This window comes from Musca vetustissima, unplaced genomic scaffold, assembly GCF_032173495.1.
Source record: "Musca vetustissima isolate MV318-11 ecotype Yass unplaced genomic scaffold, APGP_CSIRO_Mvet_v1 utg29017, whole genome shotgun sequence".
NCBI classification, from domain to species: Eukaryota; Metazoa; Arthropoda; class Insecta; order Diptera; family Muscidae; genus Musca; species Musca vetustissima.
Genome location: NW_026877999.1, coordinates 123,332 through 150,423, shown reverse-complemented (window position 1 = coordinate 150,423; position 27,092 = coordinate 123,332). Strand labels below are relative to the sequence as shown.

The following is a 27,092-nucleotide window of genomic DNA, read 5'->3' as shown; positions in this document are numbered from 1 at the left end:
TTTATCTTTCGATTTGCACGAAATTTAGCACAGCGTAACGAATTAGGTCTACAATGATGTGTGTTAAGTTTCCAGAAAATCGGTTCAGATTTAGATATAGCTCCCATATATATTTTCGTCCGATTTAATGTAAATGGAGTACCAAAATCCCTACATATTTTTCGATGTCTAGAATGATGTGTGTTAAGTTTCCTGAAAATCGGTCCAGATTTAGATATAACTCCCATATATGTTTTCGTCCGTTTTAATGTTAATGGTGCACCAAAGTCACTATATATCTTCCATTTTGGTACAGCGTAACGAATTAGGTCTAGAATGATGTGAGTTAAGTTTCGTGAAAATCGGTCCAGATTTAGATATATGCATAGCTCCCATATATATTTTTGTCCTATTAAATGTAAATGGTGCACTAAAGACACTATTTATCTTTCGATTTGCACGAAATTTGGCATAGCGTACTGAATAAAGCCTGGAATGATGTGTGTTAAGTTTCCTGAAAATCGGTTCAGATTTAGATATAGCTCCCATATATATTTTCGTCCGATTTAATGTAAATAGTGCACCAAAGACCCTTATATTTTCCGATTTTCACGAAATTTGGCATAGCGTACTGAATTGAGTCTATAATGATGTGTGCTATGGTCCTTGAAAATCGAAATGATGTGTGCTAAGTTTCGTGAAAATCGGTTCAGATTTAGATATAGTTCCCATATATATTTTCCGATTTAATGTAAATGGTGCACCAAAGTCCGAACATATTTTTCGATTTTCACAAAATTTGGCATGGCGTACCATCGAGGGAATATTGATACACAATTGTAAGGATACATATGTACAATATACCCAAAGTGGTGAAGGGTATCATATAGTCGGCCCAGTCCCACTTTACTACTTTCCTTACTGTTTTTTTTTAATATTTTTGTCAACGTGGCTTTATAAAAAATGTAAAGTCCATTCAAGGCCTGGTTTTATTAAAACTACTTTTTTAAATTCCTATTGGAGGCGTGGTTTTTTCATGGCATATCAGAAGCCTAGTTTTATTCATATTTCTTGGTTCTTTTAGAGGCATGGTTTTAAATAAAATATTTTTTCCGGCTCTATTAAAGGCGTACTTTTATTAAAAATATTTTTCGGGGCTATTAGAGGCGAAGTTTTACTAAAAATATTTTTCCAGGTCTTTTAGAGGCTTGTTTTTATTAAAAATATTTTTTCAAGGCCTATTAGAGGTGTTGTTTTATTAAAAATATTTTTTCAGGGTTATAGACCCGTAGAGGCGTAGTTTTATGAAAAATACTTTTTCAGGGTCTATTGGAGGCGAAGTTTTCTTAAAAATATTTTTTTTGGGTCTATTAAAGGCGAAGTTTTATTAAAAATATTTTTTTAAGGAACACTGTGCCAAACACGCAATTGTTTATCCAATAAAACTCCGACTCAAGAGGATTTTTCTTGATACCTTTGCTTTCGTTCTCTTCATTACATTTGCTACGAAAAATTCCTCAATACACAGATGTGTACAATTCTGTTGTTATTGCTATTTTGGTTCGGGATATTTAAAATGCAATGCATCACACAAGTCTGTGCAACAATAATAACATGCAACATGATTGTGGTGCATCCTACGAATTGGCCTCAACAATGGCGCTACTCCTACTTAACTATCAGACTGGCTGGCTGGATGTCTGCAGTGAAATTAAACTAAAGGCAATGTCCAGAGCTTTTGTTGTTGTTTCGCTCTCATCAGGTCCGCTGGCATGCATGCAACGTTTTGATTTTGTTGTTACTGCTGTTGTTGTTGTTGTTGTCGAAGCATTTATGTGATCATAACGTCATTAAAATATAAAAGTATCAAAAAGTAATTTAATATTAAGTGGTATTATTGCAATCGCCCATGGCATTCGCCCTGGCGAATTGTAAGCAGATATTGATTTTTTCATTATAAATTCACAATGAGTGAGCGAATGCAACGCATCGACTGGATGGGTATGAATGAAGGAACACACACACACACACATTGCGAAAAGCTTGCATCGTGTCCTTGTGTGTGCGTGTGTACTGGTGGCATGTGCGTTTCATTTGCATTTTCTCCCCCGCATCGCTTTTTAAGCCGTTATTACACGGCATTATGATTTCGGCATAAGTATTTAATTAAAGGTGTTCATTTTATATGCCGCCACGGCTTTATTGGTTGCCTTTTGCAAATGTAATTAAAAGTTGTGATTGATATTCATAAGTAGATTCTTCACAAACATCACCATTAACCATTTTGAATTATTGATTTATATAATTGAGAAATACAGAATGAGTTGAGCAAAAAAAAAAAAAAATATTAAATTGTTCGCTATGATGTGAAGGGAATTACATGTTAAGTCGTTGAATGAAATTACATGTTTAAGTGAAAAAGAAATTTATTTAAAAATTGATATTTTTAAGCGACCATATAAAAAATAATATTGAAATTGTACAATATTTGAATATTCAAATATTTTGCAATCAATAGATCCTATAGGGGTAGAAAAGAATGAATTTTAGAAATTTTTAATAAGGTTGTCTGTTGTCTATAGACATGTCAATTTCAAATATGGGCTATATTGGTATACATTTAAGTAAAATATTTTTTATACCTCACCACAGTGTGGTGAAGGGTATAACTTCACCACACTGTGGTACAGGGTATTATGTCTTTGTGCATATGTTTGTAACAGGCAAAAGGAAGCGAGATAAAGACACATGATTCCTTTTGAGAATATGCTTAAAATCACTTTCAATGTCGATTTTTGCATGTCCGCACATCCGTCCGTCCGTTCGTCTGTCTGACCATGTTAAATTTTAAACAAAGTACAGGTCGCATTTATGATTCAAATTGGATGAAATTTGGCACATCTAATTTATTTGGCCCAAGGACGAACCCTATTGAAATTGGGAAAAATCGGTTCAGATTTAGATATAGGTATAGCTCCCATTTACAGGGTTGCCCATATTCGACGGACCCATGTTTTTTTAAAAAAAAAATCAAAGAAAAAAATAAAAATTTGGCGGTTGGCAATGTTAATCATTTAATTTGTTCCAAGTAGATTTATTTACATCAATTTTTGAATATGATATCTCTCAAATGGCCGCCTCTGGCGTTAATGACGTATTGTGCCCTTTTTGCTGCATTTTCCATCGTTTTTGCCAACATTTCGGCCGGAATACCGGTTATTTCTTCACGAATGTTGTCCTTAAGCTCCTCTACTGTCCCTGGCTTGTTAACGTAAACCTTTGAAGAAGTCAGGTGGCGTCAAATCGGGCGAACGCGGTGGCCAGTCCAATTACCACTTTTCGACATCAAACGGCCCGGAAACAAATTCTTCAGAAAATCGATTGTTATTCGACTTGTGTGCGGTGCGACTTGTGCGCCGTCTTGTTGAAACCAGAACTGTCTCATACGCTTTCGACGAATAATTGGCATCACAAAGAAGAAGTCAGGTGGCGTCAAATCGGGCGAAGTCCAATCACCGCTTTTCGACATCAAACGGCCCGGAAACAAATTCTTCAGAAAATCTATTGTTATGCGACTTGTGTGCGGTGGAGCGCCGTCTTGTTGAAACCAGAACTGTCTCATACGCTTTCGACGAATAATTGGCATCACAAAATTGGCCATCATGTCGCGATAACGCTCCTGATTGATGGTAACAGCATGGCCATTTTCATTTTGGAAGAAAAACGGCCCAATGACCGTTTTCGCACTAACGCCGCACCAAACTGTGACTTTTTCATCATGAAGAGGCACTTCTTGAATCTCCTGAGGATTTTCAGTGGCGTAAAAACGGCACTTTTGCTTATTTATGGCCCCATTCAATGTGAAATGGGCTTTATCGGACATGATAATTTTGTTCCAAAATTGCTCGTCATCTTCGGCCATTTCGATGACTCTTTGGGCCCATTCCAATCGACGAGGCTTGTCCGCAGGCAACATTCTTTGCGTCAATTGAATTTTGTACGGGAACAAATGCAAATCAATGCGAATAATCCGTTGTAAAGTAGACCGAGCCATGCCCAACTGCTGAGAACGGCGTTTTTGGCATGTTCTTGGGGACCTCTCAACACTGGCTCGTACGGCAGCGATATTCTCGGCCGATCGCCTTGGTCGACTTTTATATGGCCTTTTCGGATTAGAAAGAGCCTTACCAGTCGAAAAAAACACGTTGAGTTTTCACAATTGACATCTTCTGTTTCAACTATTTCAGAGCGCTCGCGTGGCGTGTATTAGTTCATGAAAAAAAATCAAACGCGGTATGTCATTAAGCGATGTGACATCTTTGTCAAAAGTTATGGCGTTGCCAGATGGGTCCGTCGAATATGGGCAACCCTGTAGGTATAGCTCCCATATATACCTGTGTCCGATTTAAGGTAAATGGTTAAGATTAGATATAGCTCCCCTGTATATGTTCGTCCGATTTTATGACAATGAGGCACCAAAGTCCCTATATAACTTTCGATTTGCACAAAATTTGGCATAGCGTACTGAATTGAGTCAAGAATGATAAGTGGTAAGTTTCGGTTAAAATAGTCCGATTAAGGGTAAATGGTGCACCAAACCCCCTATATATATCTCTCGATTTGCACGAAATTTGGCACTGAAGTAAGCCTGGAATGATGTGCGCCAAGTTTCGTGAAAATCGGTTAAGATTTAGATATAGGTGCAATACATATTTTCGTCCGCACCAAAGACCCTATATATCCTCCGATTTGTACGAAATTTGGCATGGCGTGCTGAATTGAATCTAGAATGATGTGTGCTTAGATTCGTGAAAATCGGTTCAGATTTACATAAGAAAGTCCCTATATAACTTTCAATTTGCACAAAATTTGGCATAGCGTAATGAATTGAGTCAAGAATGATAAGTGGTAAGTTTCGGGAAAAACGGTTCAGATTTCGGTATAGCTCCCATATATCCTTCGATTTGCATGAAATTTGGCATAGCGTACTGAATTGAGTCTAGAATGCTGTGTGGTACGTGTCGGGAAAATCGATTCAGATTTCGATTGAGACTTGAATGACTTTATTGCGTTTTGTTGAAATTGGTGCAGATGTAGCTATCTTCCGTATGTATTTCGAACGGGTGTCTGATTGAGATTGAATTTTTAACAGTGCGACGTACCGAATAGCGTGTATCAAGGCATGAGTGTGTTCCTTCGAGGGAACATTGATATGCAATTGTAAGGTTACATATGTACAATATACGCAAAGTGGTGAAGGGTATCATATAGTCGGCCCAGTCCGACTTTACTACTTTCCTTACTGGTTTTAAAAATAGTTTTTAAGTTCTATTAAAGGCTTGGCTTTTTATTTAAAAAATATTTTTTCGAGGTCTATTAGAGGCGTGGTTCCATTAAAAATGAAGTGGTTCTATTAAAATAAAGGCGTGGTTTTATACAAGGCTTAGATTTGTTAAAGAATATTTTTTGAGATCTATTAAATGCGTGCATTTTTTTAGAGGTGTGGATTAAAAAAAATATATATATATTTTTATTTTTTTTTTTTAAATCTATTAGAGGCGTAATTATATTTAACACATTTTCTTAGGAACTGCGAGAGGCATATCTTAATGTAGAATATTTTTCCAAGACCTATTAGAAGCGTAGTTTTATTAAAAATATTTTTCAAGTCTATTGGAGGCATGGTTTTAAAACTATACGTTTTCAAGGTCTTGTGGAAGCTAAAGATATTTTTCAAGGTCAATTAGAGGCGTGGTTTGATAAAATTAATTTTTTCAAGGTCTATTAGAGGCGTGGTATTATTAAAAATAATCTTTCAAGGCCTATTAGGGGCGTAATTTTATTAAAAACATTTTGTTCAAGGTCTTGTAGAGCCGTTGTTTTGAAAAAAAAATTGCATGGTCTATTAGATGCGTATTTTTATTAATTTTTTCAAGGCCTATTATAGTTTTACTTAACATATTTTTTTTCAATGTCTATATAAAAAATCTAACCGGCCGAACTTAACGACGTTTTTACTCGCTTCCACATCATTTATTTCCTTATTACATATATATTACCTTTTTTAATCCAATTATCACATTCCATTTATGCAATGGAAAATGTGACACTATCAGTGTTGTGAATTAGAAAAAAGCACGCATATATCACATTTCTATCCGAAACTTTTCATAAAAAAATATAAATACAAAAATGCTTATTAAGCAAATAAAAAACGACAGTATCCATGTCATATTTGAAATTTACAACTACAGCATAATTTAATTATATGCTCTGCGTTTTTATTCTGCATTGTTCACCCATTCTACAATTAGATCATTACAACACACACCCGCACACAAATAAGGACAACATATGAGAATGAATAATTCGAATCTGTGAACAAGTGAAATTAAAAATTAATTAAAAAATAATTAAAAATCCAACAAAATCCAATAAAAAACTCGTAATTCATTGTGGTTTAAATCGATGCAATGAAACAATCAATAATACTACGGTGATATACAGTTATAAATTGTTATTTTATATGTACATATAAATATAAAATAATGCAATATAAAAAATTAATAAACGACGATGAAACAACATGTTGCCAATTGAGACGTGTTTATTGGAAACATTAACCTTTTTTAAATTTTATTGGAATTCACTTCACTTTGATGTTTTAAAGGACATTACCACAAAGTGTTAGAATAGTTGAATCACTAATATAATTCCACTTCAATAGAGAAAACAAATAATGTTATTAAAATATATATTTTCTAACAATTGTTTTGAACTCAGGTTTCAACCATATTAAACTCTGTGGTAGAAGTTATATTGATTTTTTTTTCTTCGCCCCCTCTTTTTTTATCTGTTTATTATTAATTGAAATTGCAATTATGTTTTAATTAATTTGTATGCATATTAAATAATATAATTTACATAAACATACAGATGCAATGCACAGATGTAGTGAATTTTTACACACACATACATTTGCACTCTAATGTGTTGCTGATGTCGACTTTTTTATTTTTGCTTTTTCCACCATAAATTGGGAGCTATATTCAGTTTGTCGATTATCTTGTAACACCGAGATTGAATTTTTCTTTTCTTTAACAGACGTGCAACTCGAAAGATTTACAGGGACTTTGGTGCGAAAATATATTTGGGAGCTATATGTAAATCTGAATCGAATTTCACGAATCTTAGCACACATCATTCTAGATTCAATTCAGAACGCCGTGCCAAATTTCGTACAAATCGGAGTATATATAGGGACTTTGGTGCACCATTTACTTTAAATCGGACGAAAATATGTATGGGACCTATGTCTAAATCCGAACCGATTTTCACAAAACTTAGCATACATCATTCTAGGCTCAATTCAGCACGTCATGCCCAATTTGTGCAAATCGAATGATATATAGGGACTTTGGTCACCATTTACCTTAAATCGGTCGAACTTGGCAGACATCATTCTAAAATCAATTCATTACGCTATGCCAAATTTCGTGTAAATCGCAAGATAAGTAGGGGCTTTGGTGCACCATTAACATAAAATAGCGAAAATATATATGGGAGCTATATGTAAATCTGAACCGATTTTCACGAAACTTACCACACATCATTCTGTGCCAAATTTCGTGTAAATCGAATGATAAGTAGGAGCTTTGGTGCTCCATTAACATAAAATCAGACGAAAATATATATATGGGAGCTATATGTAAATCTGAACCTATTTTCACGAAACTGAACACACATTATTCTAGGCTTAATTCAGTACGCTGTGTCAAATTTCGTGAGAATCGAAAAATATTTAAGGATTTTGGTACACCATTTACCTTAAATCGGACGAAAATATATATGAGAGCTATATCTAAATCTTAACCGATTTTCACGAAACTTAGCACACATTATTCTTGACTTAATTCAGTACCCTATGCTGAAATTCGTGCACACTGAAAGATATATAGGGACTTTGGTGAACCTTTTACCTAAAATCGGGCGAAAATGTATATGGGAGCAATATCTAAATTTGAACCGATTTTCACCAATTTCAATAGTGTTCGTCCTTGGGCCAAATAAATGAATTATAAATGCGACCTGTACTTTGTTTACAACGGACATGCATACATCGACTGAGAAAGTTATTCTAGGCATATTCTCAAAAGGAAGGGTCTACCTCGTTTGCTTTTGCCTGTTACAAACATGACATAATACCCTGTACCACAGTGTGGTGAAGGGTAAAAAAACAAAGGTCTATTAGAGGCGTGTTTTTTTGTAATATTTTGCAAGGTCCATTAGAGACGTGATTTTATTAAAAATATTTTTTCAAGGTCCATTAGAGGCGTGGTTTTATTGAAAACATTTTTTCAAGGTCTATTAGAGGCGTTACTAAAACTATTTTTTAAGGTTTATTAGAGGTGTGGTTTTATTAATTTTTATAGAAAAGCAAAATAATGTAATTAATTCTATATAGAAGATATGAAAATTTTTATCTTGAACCAGGATCTTCTTCAATCATATCAGATATGAAGGTCTTCTATTTTCATAGAAGATCTAGAAGGACTTCTTCTTTTCTTGCAGAAATAAAGGTATTTTTCTTTTAAAGAGACCTGATAGTCTTCTTTCATAGGTGAAGTTATTTTTCTTCATAGAACCCTTCTTCTTTTATTTACGAGCTGAAGAATGAAATATATCAATTTAAAGGTTAACCACTCCAATTGGATATTCTATCACCATCTCGGTTCTATGTCCATTTAGGAGTAAATATATACGCCATAGAATATAATTTTTGTCATTTTTCACACAAACGTCAGCCGTTGGACCCGCTAAATATTGATCGATCTTTGTCAAAAGAGACGTACTTATTCTTTAGCTCCATCCTCCATCCACTTCTCCTTGTAAAAATTCGCGATGTTTGGTCCATAATTGCGGCCACTGGAGCAACTAGAAAATTCTTTCATAGAAGATTATAGGCTTTCTCTTTCATGTAATAGCTGAAGGTCGTCATCTTTCATAGAATACCTGAAGGTCTTCATCTTTCATAGAAGAGCTGAAGGTCTTCATCTTTCATAGAATACCTGAAGGTCGTCATCTTTCATAGAATACCTGAAGGTCTTCATCTTATTCATAGAAGAGCTGAAGGTATTTTTCTTCACAGAAGCCTTATTCTTTCATTTAAGAGCTGAAGGAATTCATCTTTTTTAGATAGCTTTTTTCATAGCAGATTTAAATTACTTCTTCTTTCATAGAATAGCTAAAGGTCATAGAAGTGTTTTGTAAAAGAGGAGCAGGTCTGTATTCGAGACGAATAGTAGAAAATCCTATCGGAGTATCATTGATTTTTGTTTCTAAAAAAAATTATTACTTATTTTGTGTATTTCTCTACTGTTGAAGGGTATATAATTGCCGTCCACGTCGTAATAAATGCGTTTTTACTTAATTTGCAAATTGTATGTTTTCCAATGACCTTTCTCTTGTGCATACAAACACGTAAATGTAATTTGTGATAATTGTAATCCATCACCAATAAAATAATTCAATTTTAGTTCGGGGGTAAATTGTTTTTAATTAAAATAAATATATTGAAAAAAAAAATGAAAAACATTTACAATAAAACAGCATTTATCTTTCGAGGTCATCAAGTGAGTGACAATTGAAAATGTAATCGATTGTAAATGTAGAGGTTTTTTCCCCGGTTTGTATTTTTTAGTGCAGTAGTAAGTGGCTTAAATGTTTAAAATGTATTGGCAGGATGTTTATTTTTTCCAAATGCAAATTTTTACAAAATGTTAGTCAAAGATAAGCGGAAGCTATTTTAATGCACACCTCATGGTAGAGGTTATAAGGAGCAGTTTTTATATTCAGATTTCAATTCATGAACAGATATTATTTAAAATAAAATATATTTTTCTCAACAAAAATCTTATATTGTTAACTCAAAGTAACAATCATGTTCTACTTACTTATCCACCACCAACTTCGTGAATACCAAATCACGTTTGTAATAGACGGGATTGCTGTGTTCATGATTCACTGCCTTATCCATCAAAGGGTGTGAGCGTATAAAATTCAGAACGGTGTCGGGTAAATTTGAGGTATCATTGACACACGTACCGGGGCGAGGTTCGGGAACACGTGCGTTCAATACGGGTAGCCAGGCAGAATTTGAAGTAGATTGCTCTTTGAATTTACCTAAGAAAATACAAAATAAGAAAAAAACAACCGAGTAAAACGATGGAAAATAATACAAAATAAAGGAAATAAACAACAATTGCTGCAAAACAATTGTATTTTGTTAACAAGGATTTTACAATTCGGTAATCCCAGAACAATTGTGGTGTTATTGCACAAAATGTATTTCATTCATTCAGCCGTACTTTTCTAAAATGTTATATACGGTTGCTATGTTCAACAAAATCCCCCAATGGAATATTTTCGAAAAAAAATAGAAAAACTTTAACAATACACAATATAAAATACACTGGCAAAAATTCAGCTATGTAAAATGTTATTGGCAAACCAATAACTCGAATTGGGGTTTCCATTGTTTGTTTCCTTGCTGCTATTTTGTCCAAGTGTATCAATTACCTTAAACCGCAACCAAGACACTTAAAGCAATCATCAAATCCATTGTAGCTGCATTAAGACACAAATGCTTTGTGTCTTACCATGACACACAAGCGGATTAAAGCCACCACGGTAACATCACAAAACACTTAATTCATTGTTGGCAAGATGTTTAGCAAAATCATGTTGATTTGCAGTTACATTTACAACAACAATAACAATTGAAAAACAAAATTTAATTTAATCTGAGAAAAATGGAGTGGAAACTCATTTAAAACCGATATATAAAAATATTGTAAATTGGTAGATATCCACAAGGTGTAGAAATAAAGATTTTTTCTCAGGAGACCGAAAGGCCTTCTTCTGGAAGTCTCATCATTTCATAGAAGAGCTGAAGATTTTCTTCTGTCATAAAATAGCTAAAGGCCTTCTTCTATCACAGAAGGTCTGAAAGACTTTTCTTTCCTAGGAGAGTTGAAGGGATGTTTCTTTCATAAAATAGGCAAAGGTCATATTCTTCCATAATGCAGCTGAAATCCACTGAAAGTCTACTTCTTCCATAATAGGAAAGTGTTCTGCTTAAATTTCTTCTTTTTAATAAAAGGGGGAGGGTCTGCTTTCAAAGAAGAGCTGATGGTATTCTTCTTTCACAAAAGAACTGGAGATCTTCTTCCTTCACAGTAGAGTTGAAGGCGTTCATCCTTCATAGAAGATCTGAAGATCTTCCTCTTTCATTGAAGAGCTGAAGATCTTCCTCCCTCATAGAAAGCTTTCCTCTTGCATAGAAGGGCTGTGAAGTCTTTTTTACTTTCATAGAAGGGCTGCGACGGTCTACTTCTTTCATACAAGAGCTGAAGGTATTCCTTCATAAAATATTTCAAGGTCTTCCTCCTGCATAGAACAGTTGAAGCCTACCTCCTTCATAGAACAACTGGTGGTCTTCTTATTTCATAGAAGAGCTAAAGGTATTCCATCTTGATACAAGAGCTGGAGGTCTTCCTCAGCCATAGACGAGCTGAAAGTCTTCCCCATTCATAGAGGAGCTGAAAGTCTTCCTTTTTCATATAATAGCTCAAGGTCCTCCTCTTTCATAGAGGAATTGTAGGACTTCTTCTACAGAAGAACTAAAGGTCTTCCTCTTTCATAGAAGGGCTGTGACGGTCTTCTTACATCATAGAAGAGCTGAAGGTCTTCCGCCTTCATAGTAGAACTGAAGGTCTTCCTCGTTCATAAAAGAAGTGAAGATCTTATATCATAGAATAACTGAAGGTCTTCCTGCTTCATAGAAGGACTGACGGTGTTCTGAAGCTGAGCTGAAGATCTTCACCATTGACAGAGAAACTGAACGGCTGAAAGTCTTCCTCATCTTTCATAGATGAGCTGAAGGACTTCTTCCATAGAAGAGCTGCAGGCCTTCCTCTTTCATAGAAGGGCTGTGACGGTATTCTTCTTTAATAGAATGCCTTCTACTTTCATAGAACAGCTGAAGGTCTTCTTCCTTCATAGTAGAACTGAAGGTCTACGATTGTATGGAAAAGCTGAAGGTCTTCGCCTTGCATAAAATATCTGGAGGTCTTCCTCCTTCATAGAAGATTTGATGGTATTGGCCTTGCATAGTAGATCTAAAGGTCCTATACTTTCATAGTTGAGATGAAGATATTCTTCCGCATAAAAGATTGAAGATCTTCTTCGTTCATTGAAAAGCTGAAGATCCCCTTCTCTGATAGAAAAGCTGAAACTCTTCTTCTTTCATAGAAGATATGAAGGTAGTCTTCCTCATATAAAAGCGGAGTGTACAAGGGCTTTTACAATAGCCTATTAATGAAAAGTCGAATATATTTCATTGCTTTCCAAAGTATTCAGATTTATAAACATTCTCATGCACTCAAATCACTTGTTGAAGCACTTTTCCCACTCCACCATCATGACATGGGTTTGAACACCTCCACAATTTTTTATACCCTCCACCATAGTATGGAGGGTATATTAATTATACCCTTCACCACACTGTGGTACAGGGTATTATGTCTTTGTGCATATGTTTGTAACAGGTAAAAATAATCGAGATAGACCCATGGTTCCTTTTGAGAATATGCATAGAATCACTTTCTAAGTCGATTTATGCATGTCCGTCCGTCCGTCCGTCCGTCTGTCCGTCTGTCCGTCTGTCCGTCTGTCTGTCCATGTTAAATTGTAAACAAAGTACAGGTCGCATTTATGATCCGAATTGGATGAAATTTGGCACAGGTCACTTATTCGGCCCAAGGACGAACCCTATTGAAATTGGGAAAAATCGGTTCAGATTTAGATATAGCTCCCATATATATATTTAACCGATTTAATGTAAACGGTCCCTATATATCTTTCGATTTGCACGAAATTTGGTACAGGCTAATCATTTAGGCCTGTAATGATGTCTGCCAAGTTTCGTGAAAATCGGCCCAGATTTAGATATAGCTCCCATATATAGTTTCGTCCGATTTCATGTAAATGGTGCCCCAAAGTCCCTGTATATCTTTTGATTTGCACGAAATTTGGCATAACGTACTGAAATAATCCTAGAGTGACGTCTGCCAATTTTCGAGAAAATCGGTCCAGATTTAGATATAGCTCCCATATATAGTTTCGTCCGATTTCATGTAAATGGTGCCCTAAAGTCCCTTTATATCTTTCGATTTGCACGAAATTTGGTATAACGTACTGAATTGAGCCTAGAATGATGTCTGCCAAGTTTCGAGAAAATCGGTCCAGATTTAGATATAGCTCCCATATATAGTTTCGTCCGATTACATGTAAATGGTGCACCAAAGTCCCTATATATCCTTCGATTTGCACGAAATTTGGTACAACGTACTTAATTGAGCCCAGAATAATGTCTGCCAAGTTTCATGAAAATCGGTCCTGATTTAGATATATCTCCCATATATAGTTTCGTCCGATTTCATGTAAATGGTGCCCCAAAGTCCCTATATATCTTTTGATTTGCACGAAATTTGGTACAGCCTAATCATTTAGGTCTAGAATAATATCTGCCAAGTTTCGTGAAAATCGGTCCAGATTTAGATATAGCTCCCATATATAGTTTCGTCCGATTTCATGTAAATGGTGCACCAAACTCCCTTTATATCTTTCGATTTGCACGAAATTTGGCACAACGTAGTTAATTGAGTCTAGAATGATGTCTGCCAAGTTTCGTGAAAATCGGTCCAGATTTGGATATAGCTCCCATATATAGTTTCGTCCGATTTCATGTAAATGGTGCCCCAAACTCCCTATATATCTTTCGATTTGCACGAAATTTGGCATAACGTAGTTAATTGAGTCTAGAATGATGTCTTTCAAGTTTCGTGAAAATCGGTCCAGATTTGGATATAGCTCCCATATATAGTTTCGTCCGATTTCATATAAATGGTGCCTCAAAGTCCCTATATACCTTTCGATTTGCACGAAATTTGGCATAACGTACTGAATTGGGTCTAGAATGATGTCTGGCAAGTTTCGTGAAAATCGGTACAGATTTAGATATAGCTCCCTTTTATTATAGATTGATTTTAAGTAATTGACGCACCAAGGAACCAGTAGGAACAAAACGTTCTGAAATTAGTATAACCTATCCTGTGACAAGTTTGTTTGAAATCGCTTAATATTTGGATAGAGCTTCCATATATATTTTCGCCCGATTTCGAGTAAATTGGGCATCAAACTTCCCATGTTAGTCAGTTTGACATCAAATTTTGCACAACGTACAAAATTGAGCATAGAATTATGTAGTTGCGTTTTCTAGAAGTACAGGCATAACCCAACGGATGACCTATTTATATTTGTTTGAAGTCGATTTACATACTTTATGGATAGATCTAAGTAGATTCACATTTAGATAAATATCACATATTTTATTTCATCCAATTTCATGCTAATAGTCCTGTTTAATATACCCATAGTGGTGAAGGGTATCATATAGTCGGCCCCGTCCGACTTTACTACTTTCCTTACTGGTTTTTTATATTATTTTTTTCAACCCTATAAAGTATACATTTATTTGATCAGGGTAAAATTCTAAGACGATCTAGCCATGTCCGTCCGTCCGTCCATAGGCATAGCTCCCAAATAACAGTACCTCCCACTTTTCGGTATTTTGGGGTTCTTGAGCTCGTTTTTCAACCGAATACGCGGAAATTTGATACATTGAGTTCTTATTGTGTACTAAATGTCTCCACAAAAAATTATAAATATTGGTCCACTTTTTCTGGTAGTCCCCATATAACGGTACCTCCTAATTTTCAGTATTTTAAGGGCTTTGATCGTATTTTTCCACCGAATTGGCTGTAATTTAGTATTTTGAGTTCTTAATAGAAACCAAATCTCTTCACACAAAATGCGAGAATATTTTCTCCAGGACTACCCGATCTATAAACGTGGATTTTTAAAGAATATTTTTTCAAGGACTATCAGACCTATAGGCGTGCAATCTTCGACAATATTTTCTCATGGACTACTCGAGCAATAAGTGTGGACTTTTAAAGAATATTTTCTCAAGAACTATCATAACTTTAAGATTTGATTTTTAAAGAATATTTCCCCAAGGAATATCCGAGCAGTAAGCGTGGCTGTGTAAGAAAAGTTCTGTAAGAAAAGTCTAATACTTATAATTTTCGATTATTTTTATTTTCCATACCCTTTCATATTTTACCTAATTTTATTTATCTCCCATTAAATAAATAATAATAAAAAAATTATATATGCCAACTTACCATTGAATGCTGCCTGTACTTCGTTGATGTGAAAACTGCATACGGCCGAACCGATTAGACCATTTGTACTTGTCGTAAATGTTGCATAGAAACGTGTCTTATCGTTTGGCAACTGATACACCGATTGTATCTCATTGAAATAGAAGGGGAATTCACCAGAAATACTGCAATTCAGGCGAGCCTTCAAGTACGTAGCCCAATTGTGTGCCAAAATATTCTTGCCACCGACATCCTTCTTGCAGACACGAGCGATACGCGAATAAACAGCCTTGCCACAATTGATGTACTCGACAGCGGTTTCACGGAAAAAGAAATACACATAATCGCCAATGTCATAAGAGCCAACGAAGTTGGGTTCTAAAGATAGATGAGGGAGAAGGAAAATAGATAAATGGGTTAAAAAATAATTATACGTTTATTCTATTATTTTATTATGTGTCATATTTAATTTATTAGTAACTTTTCTTAACTAAAGAGTTTAATTGAATTTTTCCTTCTTTTGTATCTTGCTTTGGATGTTCAATAAAATGTGTCAAAGTACTTTGTAAAATGGAGTTTATAATCGAATATAATCAGTTTAATTAATTTTGCATAAAAAAGTGTGCTATCGAAGGGCTTTGATTTTCACAGTAAATGACAAAGATTATTGGAAGAGGGTGTGTGTCTTGCTTTTTATGGCGCATAGAATATTTATCCTTTCGGAAAATATAAACGCCATGGAACATGTTTTCTTATACGATAATTAATTTTGATGTTGTGGTAAATAGCTTCGTGAAAAATATGAACTGTGGTTTCCACCGATCAGTTAAGGAAAATTAGAACGTAAGGTGTATTTTTATTTAAAGATAAATTTCCTCAAGGACTGACAAAGCCATAACCGAACATATAAAAAATATTAAGGACTATTCGAGCAATAAACATCGATTTAAAACAATATTTTATGAAGGTCTCTCCGAACTTAAAGCGTGGATTTTAAAGAACCGGAATTTTTTTAAAATATTTTTCCAATGCCTATCAGACCCATAAGCGTGGATTTTTAAAGAATATTTTTCCAAGGCCTATCAGACCCATAAGCGTGGATTTTTAAAGAATATTTTTCCAAGGCCTATCAGACCCATAAGCGTGGATTTTTAAAGAATATTTTTCCAAAGCCTATCAGACCCATAAGCGTGGATTTTTAAAGAATATTTTTCCAAGGCCTATCAGACCCATAAGCGTGGATTTTTAAAGAATATTTTTCCAAGGCCTTTCAGACCCATAAGCGTGGATTTTTAAAGAATATTTTTCCAAGGCCTATCAGACCCATAAGCGTGGATTTTTAAAGAATATTTTTCCAAGGCCTATCAGACCCATAAGCGTGGATTTTTAAAGAATATTTTTCCAAGGCCTATCAGACCAATAAGCGTGGATTTTTAAAGAATATTTTTCCAAAGCCTTTTAGACCCATAAGCGTGGATTTTTAAAGAATATTTTTCCAAAGCCTATCAGACCAATAAGCGTGGATTTTTAAGGAATATTTTTCCAAGACCTATCAGACCCATAAGCGTGGATTTTTAAAGAATATTTTTCCAAGGCCTATCAGACCCATAAGCGTGGATTTTTAAAGAATATGTTTTCAAGGAATAATAGAGAATTTTTTCTTAAGGACTGTCAGACTTATAAACCTGAATTTTAAGGCATGTTTTCTCAAGGACTATCAGACCTATAAACCTGAATTTTTAAGGAATATTTCCTCAAGGACTATCAGACCTATAAACATGATTTTTTAAAGAATATTTTCTCAAGGACTATCAGACCTAAAAACCTGAATTTTTAACTAATATTTTCTCAAGGACTGTCATACCTATAAGCTTGGGGTTTTAAAGAATATATTCTCAATGATTATCAGACCTATAAGACTGTATTTTTACGGAATATTTTCTCAAGGACTACTAGACCATAAGCCTAGATTTTTAAAGAAAATTTTGTTAAAGATTACCAGACCTATAAGCCTGCATATTTAAACAATATTTTCTCAAGGGCTATCCGACCTATAAATCTGAATTTTTAAAGAATATTTTCTCATGGACTATCAGACCTATAAACATGATTTTTTAACGTATATTTTCTCAAGGACTAATAGACCTATAAGCCTGGATTTTTAAAGAATATTTTCTAAGTGACTTATACACTTATAAACCTGAATTTTTAGAGACTATTTTATTAAGGACTATCCGACCTATAAGCTTGGATTTTTAAAGAATATTATTTCAAGGATCGATAAAGAATATTTTTTTAAAGGAATATCAGACCTATAAGGCTGGATTTTTAAAGAATATTTTCTCAAGGACTAATAGACCTATAAGCCTGGATTTTTAAAGAATATTTTCTAAGTGACTAGGACAAGGACATAACTAGAAGCGTGGATTTATATAAAGAATATTTTCTCAAGGACTATCAGGCGTGGATTTATTAAAAGAATATTTTTTGCAAGGATTATCAGGCGTGGATTTATTTAAAGTATATTTTCTCAAGGACTATCAGACCTATAAGCCTGAGTTTTTAACAAATATATTTTCTTAAGGACATTCAGATCTATAAGCCTGGATTTTTAAAAAATATTTTCTCAAGGACTATCAAACCCATAAGCGTGGGTATATTTCATATATTTCTATTTTCAACCGTAGCTCATTTATATTTTCCACCATCTAATCTCCTCGGACCACTGTTCTTTTTCGAAGTAAAATTCCGTTACAAACCAAATGCAATTACCAACATTGGTGTTTTTCATCGCATTAACGGGTGGATAATAAATTTCATTAGTTTGTTGTCGTTGTTTTCGATGTCGTTATAGTCGCGGATGCTCTTCTGGCAAATGTTTTCCTATTTTGTGCTCAACATCAATGAGTAAGTGTGTGGGTGTGTGTGTGTGTTTTGTGAAAAACTAATTATTTATGAGGCGTGGATTTGTTAAAGAATATTTTTCAAGGGCCAACTGAGGCGTGGATTTATTAAAGAATATTTTTCAAGGGCCAACTGAGGCGTGGATTTATTAAAGAATATTTTTCAAGGGCCAACTGAGGCGTGGATTTATTAAAGAATATTTTTCAAGGGCCAACTGAGGCGTGGATTTATTAAAGAATATTTTTCAAGGGCCAACTGAGGCGTGGATTTATTAAAGAATATTTTTCAAGGGCCAACTGAGGCGTGGATTTATTAAAGAATATTTTTCAAGGGCCAACTGAGGCGTGGATTTATTAAAGAATATTTTTCAAGGGCCAACTGAGGCGTGGATTTATTAAAGAATATTTTTCAAGGGCCAACTGAGGCGTGGATTTATTAAAGAATATTTTTCAAGGGCCAACTGAGGCGTGGATTTATTAAAGAATATTTTTCAAGGGCCAACTGAGGCGTGGATTTATTAAAGAATATTTTTCAAGGGCCAACTGAGGCGTGGATTTATTAAAGAATATTTTTCAAGGGCCAACTGAGGCGTGGATTTATTAAAGAATATTTTTCAAGGGCCAACTGAGGCGTGGATTTATTAAAGAATATTTTTCAAGGGCCAACTGAGGCGTGGATTTATTAAAGAATATTTTTCAAGGGCCAACTGAGGCGTGGATTTATTAAAGAATATTTTTCAAGGGCCAACTGAGGCGTGGATTTATTAAAGAATATTTTTCAAGGGCCAACTGAGGCGTGGATTTATTAAAGAATATTTTTCAAGGGCCAACTGAGGCGTGGATTTATTAAAGAATATTTTTCAAGGGCCAACTGAGGCGTGGATTTATTAAAGAATATTTTTCAAGGGCCAACTGAGGCGTGGATTTATTAAAGAATATTTTTCAAGGGCCAACTGAGGCGTGGATTTATTAAAGAATATTTTTCAAGGGCCAACTGAGGCGTGGATTTATTAAAGAATATTTTTCAAGGGCCAACTGAGGCGTGGATTTATTAAAGAATATTTTTCAAGGGCCAACTGAGGCGTGGATTTATTAAAGAATATTTTTCAAGGGCCAACTGAGGCGTGGATTTATTAAAGAATATTTTTCAAGGGCCAACTGAGGCGTGGATTTATTAAAGAATATTTTTCAAGGGCCAACTGAGGCGTGGATTTATTAAAGAATATTTTTCAAGGGCCAACTGAGGCGTGGATTTATTAAAGAATATTTTTCAAGGGCCAACTGAGGCGTGGATTTATTAAAGAATATTTTTCAAGGGCCAACTGAGGCGTGGATTTATTAAAGAATATTTTTCAAGGGCCAACTGAGGCGTGGATTTATTAAAGAATATTTTTCAAGGGCCAACTGAGGCGTGGATTTATTAAAGAATATTTTTCAAGGGCCAACTGAGGCGTGGATTTATTAAAGAATATTTTTCAAGGGCCAACTGAGGCGTGGATTTATTAAAGAATATTTTTCAAGGGCCAACTGAGGCGTGGATTTATTAAAGAATATTTTTCAAGGGCCAACTGAGGCGTGGATTTATTAAAGAATATTTTTCAAGGGCCAACTGAGGCGTGGATTTATTAAAGAATATTTTTCAAGGGCCAACTGAGGCGTGGATTTATTAAAGAATATTTTTCAAGGGCCAACTGAGGCGTGGATTTATTAAAGAATATTTTTCAAGGGCCAACTGAGGCGTGGATTTATTAAAGAATATTTTTCAAGGGCCAACTGAGGCGTGGATTTATTAAAGAATATTTTTCAAGGGCCAACTGAGGCGTGGATTTATTAAAGAATATTTTTCAAGGGCCAACTGAGGCGTGGATTTATTAAAGAATATTTTTCAAGGGCCAACTGAGGCGTGGATTTATTAAAGAATATTTTTCAAGGGCCAACTGAGGCGTGGATTTATTAAAGAATATTTTTCAAGGGCCAACTGAGGCGTGGATTTATTAAAGAATATTTTTCAAGGGCCAACTGAGGCGTGGATTTATTAAAGAATATTTTTCAAGGGCCAACTGAGGCGTGGATTTATTAAAGAATATTTTTCAAGGGCCAACTGAGGCGTGGATTTATTAAAGAATATTTTTCAAGGGCCAACTGAGGCGTGGATTTATTAAAGAATATTTTTCAAGGGCCAACTGAGGCGTGGATTTATTAAAGAATATTTTTCAAGGGCCAACTGAGGCGTGGATTTATTAAAGAATATTTTTCAAGGGCCAACTGAGGCGTGGATTTATTAAAGAATATTTTTCAAGGGCCAACTGAGGCGTGGATTTATTAAAGAATATTTTTCAAGGGCCAACTGAGGCGTGGATTTATTAAAGAATATTTTTCAAGGGCCAACTGAGGCGTGGATTTATTAAAGAATATTTTTCAAGGGCCAACTGAGGCGTGGATTTATTAAAGAATATTTTTCAAGGGCCAACTGAGGCGTGGATTTATTAAAGAATATTTTTCAAGGGCCAACTGAGGCGTGGATTTATTAAAGAATATTTTTCAAGGGCCAACTGAGGCGTGGATTTATTAAAGAATATTTTTCAAGGGCCAACTGAGGCGTGGATTTATTAAAGAATATTTTTCAAGGGCCAACTGAGGCGTGGATTTATTAAAGAATATTTTTTTCAAGGGCCAACTGAGGCGTGGATTTATTAAAGAATATTTTTCAAGGGCCAACTGAGGCGTGGATTTATTAAAGAATATTTTTCAAGGGCCAACTGAGGCGTGGATTTATTAAAGAATATTTTTCAAGGGCCAACTGAGGCGTGGATTTATTAAAGAATATTTTTCAAGGGCCAACTGAGGCGTGGATTTATTAAAGAATATTTTTCAAGGGCCAACTGAGGCGTGGATTTATTAAAGAATATTTTTCAAGGGCCAACTGAGGCGTGGATTTATTAAAGAATATTTTTCAAGGGCCAACTGAGGCGTGGATTTATTAAAGAATATTTTTCAAGGGCCAACTGAGGCGTGGATTTATTAAAGAATATTTTTCAAGGGCCAACTGAGGCGTGGATTTATTAAAGAATATTTTTCAAGGGCCAACTGAGGCGTGGATTTATTAAAGAATATTTTTCAAGGGCCAACTGAGGCGTGGATTTATTAAAGAATATTTTTCAAGGGCCAACTGAGGCGTGGATTTATTAAAGAATATTTTTCAAGGGCCAACTGAGGCGTGGATTTATTAAAGAATATTTTTCAAGGGCCAACTGAGGCGTGGATTTATTAAAGAATATTTTTCAAGGGCCAACTGAGGCGTGGATTTATTAAAGAATATTTTTCAAGGGCCAACTGAGGCGTGGATTTATTAAAGAATATTTTTCAAGGGCCAACTGAGGCGTGGATTTATTAAAGAATATTTTTCAAGGGCCAACTGAGGCGTGGATTTATTAAAGAATATTTTTCAAGGGCCAACTGAGGCGTGGATTTATTAAAGAATATTTTTCAAGGGCCAACTGAGGCGTGGATTTATTAAAGAATATTTTTCAAGGGCCAACTGAGGCGTGGATTTATTAAAGAATATTTTTCAAGGGCCAACTGAGGCGTGGATTTATTAAAGAATATTTTTCAAGGGCCAACTGAGGCGTGGATTTATTAAAGAATATTTTTCAAGGGCCAACTGAGGCGTGGATTTATTAAAGAATATTTTTCAAGGGCCAACTGAGGCGTGGATTTATTAAAGAATATTTTTCAAGGGCCAACTGAGGCGTGGATTTATTAAAGAATATTTTTCAAGGGCCAACTGAGGCGTGGATTTATTAAAGAATATTTTTCAAGGGCCAACTGAGGCGTGGATTTATTAAAGAATATTTTTCAAGGGCCAACTGAGGCGTGGATTTATTAAAGAATATTTTTCAAGGGCCAACTGAGGCGTGGATTTATTAAAGAATATTTTTCAAGGGCCAACTGAGGCGTGGATTTATTAAAGAATATTTTTCAAGGGCCAACTGAGGCGTGGATTTATTAAAGAATATTTTTCAAGGGCCAACTGAGGCGTGGATTTATTAAAGAATATTTTTCAAGGGCCAACTGAGGCGTGGATTTATTAAAGAATATTTTTCAAGGGCCAACTGAGGCGTGGATTTATTAAAGAATTTTTTTCAAGGGCCAACTGAGGCGTGGATTTATTAAAGAATATTTTTCAAGGGCCAACTGAGGCGTGGATTTATTAAAGAATATTTTTCAAGGGCCAACTGAGGCGTGGATTTATTAAAGAATATTTTTCAAGGGCCAACTGAGGCGTGGATTTATTAAAGAATATTTTTCAAGGGCCAACTGAGGCGTGGATTTATTAAAGAATATTTTTCAAGGGCCAACTGAGGCGTGGATTTATTAAAGAATATTTTTCAAGGGCCAACTGAGGCGTGGATTTATTAAAGAATATTTTTCAAGGGCCAACTGAGGCGTGGATTTATTAAAGAATATTTTTCAAGGGCCAACTGAGGCGTGGATTTATTAAAGAATATTTTTCAAGGGCCAACTGAGGCGTGGATTTATTAAAGAATATTTTTCAAGGGCCAACTGAGGCGTGGATTTATTAAAGAATATTTTTCAAGGGCCAACTGAGGCGTGGATTTATTAAAGAATATTTTTCAAGGGCCAACTGAGGCGTGGATTTATTAAAGAATATTTTTCAAGGGCCAACTGAGGCGTGGATTTAAAGAATATTTTTCAAGGGCCAACTGAGGCGTGGATTTATTAAAGAATATTTTTCAAGGGCCAACTGAGGCGTGGATTTATTAAAGAATATTTTTCAAGGGCCAACTGAGGCGTGGATTTATTAAAGAATATTTTTCAAGGGCCAACTGAGGCGTGGATTTATTAAAGAATATTTTTCAAGGGCCAACTGAGGCGTGGATTTATTAAAGAATATTTTTCAAGGGCCAACTGAGGCGTGGATTTATTAAAGAATATTTTTCAAGGGCCAACTGAGGCGTGGATTTATTAAAGAATATTTTTCAAGGGCCAACTGAGGCGTGGATTTATTAAAGAATATTTTTCAAGGGCCAACTGAGGCGTGGATTTATTAAAGAATATTTTTCAAGGGCCAACTGAGGCGTGGATTTATTAAAGAATATTTTTCAAGGGCCAACTGAGGCGTGGATTTATTAAAGAATATTTTTCAAGGGCCAACTGAGGCGTGGATTTATTAAATAATATTTTTCAAGGGCCAACTGAGGCGTGGATTTATTAAAGAATATTTTTCAATGGCCAACTGAGGCGTGGATTTATTAAAGAATATTTTTCAAGGGCCAACTGAGGCGTGGATTTATGAAAGAATATTATTAAAGAATATTTTTCAAGGGCCAACTGAGGCGTGATTTATTAAAGAATATATTTTCAGGGCCAACTGTCGCGTGGATTTTTTAAAGAATATTTTTCAAGGGCCAACTGAGGCGTGGATTTATTAAAGAATATTTTTCAAGGCCAACTGAGGCGTGGATTTTTACTTTTTTACTGGGCTTTTTACGAAAAGGCGTGTGTTTTTCAAAAAAATTATGGCCAAAATAAGGCGTGGATTTTCAAAAAAATGTATGGCCAAAATGAGGCGCGTAAACCAGTAAGGAAAGTAGTAAAGGGCCAACTGAGGCCGATTTATATGATATTTTTCACCACTTTGGGTATATTCAACAGATGAATCATAGGGCCAACTGAGGCGTGGATTTTGAAAGTCCATTAATATGAAAATGGATCCATAAACATGTCATTCTGCAACCTACACTAAATTTTGCATTTGGCCAGATATAGGGTTGATTCTGGTGAAGGGTATATTAACCGGCCCAACTTTAGGGTCTTTGGTGCGCCTTTTACTTAAAATCTGCAGAAACTACAGTTCATTGCCAAATTTCGTACAAATCGAAAGATATATAGGGTATTTGGTGCACCATTTACATTAAATCGAACGAAAATATATATGGGCGCCATATGTAAATCTGGACCGATTTTCAGGAAACATAACACACATCATTCTAGACGTAATTCATTACGCTGTGCCAAATTTCATGCAAATCGAAAGATATATGGGGACTTTGGTACACCATTTTCAGTAAATCGGACGAAAATATGTATGGGAGCTATATCTAAATCTGGACCGATTTTCAGGAAACTTAACACACATCTTTCTAGACCTAATTCAGTACGCAGTGCCAAATTTCGTGCAGATCGAAATATATATAGGGACTTTGGTACACCATTTACATTAAATCGGACGAAAATATATATGGGAGCTATATCTAAATATGGACCGATTTTCACGAAACTTAACACACATCATTCTGTCCCTAATTCAGTACTCTGTGCCAAATTTCCTGCAAATCTAAAGATATATAGGGACTTTGGTGCATTATTTACCTTAAATCGGACGAAACTATATATGGGAGCTATATCTAAATCTGAACCGATTTTCTCGAAAATTTGCACACATTATTCTGGAATTAATTCAATACCTAATGCCAAATTTCGTGCACATCTAAAGATATATAGGGACTTTGGTGCCCCATTTACCTTAAATCGGACGAAAATATATATGGGAGCTATATCTAAATCTGAACCGATTTTTCCCAATTTCTATGGGGTTCGTCCTTGGGCCAAATAAGTGAGCTGTGCCAAATTCCATCCAAATCCAAATAAATGCGACCTGTACTTTGTTTACAATTTAACATGGACAGACAGACGGATAGACGGACGCATGGACATGCATAAATCGACTTAAAAAGTGATTCTATGCATATTCTCAAAAGGAACCATGTGGTTATCTCGTTTCCTTTTGCCTGTTACAAATATATGCACAAAGACATAATTCCCTGTACCACAGTGTGGTGAAGGGTACGCAAATATGGCCGAAATGAGTCCTGGATTTTAAAAAAAAGTCGGCCAAAATGAAGCGTGAATTGTTTTTAATTATTTTTTGTGTCCAAAATGAGGTGTAAATTTTTTGTAGAATATTTATTTAATGCTTATACGAACAGAGGATTTTTAAAAGGGGATTTTTTAAATAATATGTTTTCAATGCCTATACGAAGAGAGGATTTTTTTTAAAGAATATGTTTTCATGGCCTATACGAAGAGAGGGGTTTTAAGGAATATGTTTTCAAATCCTATACGAAGAGAGAATTTGTTAAAAAATATGTTTTCAAGGCCAATAAAAGGCGAGGATTTATTTAAAAGGCGTATGCGAAGCGTCGATTTATTATATTATTTCCATAGCAAATATGAGTGCAGGATTAAAAATAGTATTTCATGTTTTATTTGAAATCAAGGACTATATGGGTCCTGGATTTATATTTGTACAAGGTGTTTATATTTGTACAAGGTGTAACGAGACTAGAATTTTAAATGAAAATTGTTCTTGAATTCTTAAATATATTTTTTTAACCCTATATTAAGAGTGCATTTTCTAAAAACGTTTTTCACATATGAACCTATTCACATTTACAACAGTGTATGACAGAATTCTCAAACTTGTTTTTGCTCTTATGGAATATATATGTATAAATGTTGTCACTTGATAACATTATAATATTTTTTAATACAAACAAATATGTGATTTTTTTATTCTCTCCCTTCCTTCTTTCCCCTTTCTAAGCTTAGACATTTCACTTTGCACACACACAAAAAAGAATATGAACTAGGGTAACAATTTTCTTTTTTTTCAAAGGTTTAACGCTCAAATCACACACATACGAACACAAGCACTCTCCCCACTACTACTTCAATCACAACAAGCATTGAATATGTGTCAATTGAATGAAAATATGTTGCCACTTTCCTCTATGTCCTTTCACACTCCCCTACTACTAGAAAATTTGAACAAAGTGATTCTTATCAATGCTTGGCTTAAACTTAAGAAGTGAGATGCAGAAGGGGAAGAAACAAAAAAGTTGGAGAACAAAAACTGTTTGGAACTGAATGTTAGAAAATCTCCCCCTGTGTTTTTGCTGAAGGTTTTATTTCATATCATGAATGGGGCAATATCAACAAGAACAGAAGCAGTAGCAGCAATGGCAGAAAACATATTGTCACAGCAAACAATATGCCTTTCAATGTTTTAGAAACTTTAAGCCAAGATACTACTACTGAAAAAAAGGAGTGAAATTCCATAAAGGACCAGAAAAAAACTCCCAAAATATTTTCTAGGAAAAATAACGAAAGTATTTTAACCATTTGAAGAAACACACACACACACACTGAAAATTGTGTGTGCGTGTGTGTGTGTGTTAAAAAGGCTTTTTGTAGAGAAAGTTAGCTTGTTTGCTTTTTGTTGTCACAACCATCATCACCAACACCCATGTTCTTTTAGCTTCTAATATCGCCAGTCATTCCACACACACACACGAACACGCACTTCGCACATGCTGGTTAAAACATATTCATTTGTATGTATTATGAGTACAAAATAGTACACTTTGTTTGAATTGATACTTACATAAATGACATAATCCTTGGGATTGTGAGCATTCGTACCGCACACATACAGCCTGTTGCCTTGCATTTTTTGTATAACACGAATGTGATTTTTGCAATCGAACACCTATAAAGAAATGTGAGAAGGAAAAAAAAGAAAGTGAAAATTGGTATTCATTAATATGCGTGTTGAGTAGTGATATTAAATAAAAGTTAAGTATTTACGTTTCTATATAACATTAGTAATTTAAAGAAGGTATTGTTAAGTGGATTTGGTTAGTATTCAAGAAAGTTAAAAATAAAATGAGTCAGCAAATGGAACACATATATGATAACGTATAATTTAAAATGTGTTAATTGTACATGGAAACGTTGATTTCATAAATGTTGGATTTTAATTATTAATAATTATTCTAGAATAAAACATAGTATATTATAATTTCAGAAAATAAACACCTCAAACAAGGCATCAGCAAAA

At 34.8% G+C, this 27,092-nt stretch overlaps 1 protein-coding gene across 1 annotated transcript in view; it reads right to left on the bottom strand.

Moving 5' to 3' along the window:
* LOC133322773 (semaphorin-2A) overlaps positions 1-27,092 on the bottom strand; it is a 156,520-nt gene that overhangs the window by 11,841 nt on the left and 117,587 nt on the right. The window contains exons 5-8 of the mRNA XM_061531736.1: positions 26,637-26,741; positions 26,556-26,565; positions 15,288-15,644; positions 9,933-10,161 (exon numbers count right to left, since the gene is read on the bottom strand). Coding sequence (XP_061387720.1) covers positions 9,933-10,161; positions 15,288-15,644; positions 26,556-26,565; positions 26,637-26,741 — 701 coding nt within the window. The remainder of the gene's footprint in view (positions 1-9,932; positions 10,162-15,287; positions 15,645-26,555; positions 26,566-26,636; positions 26,742-27,092) is intronic.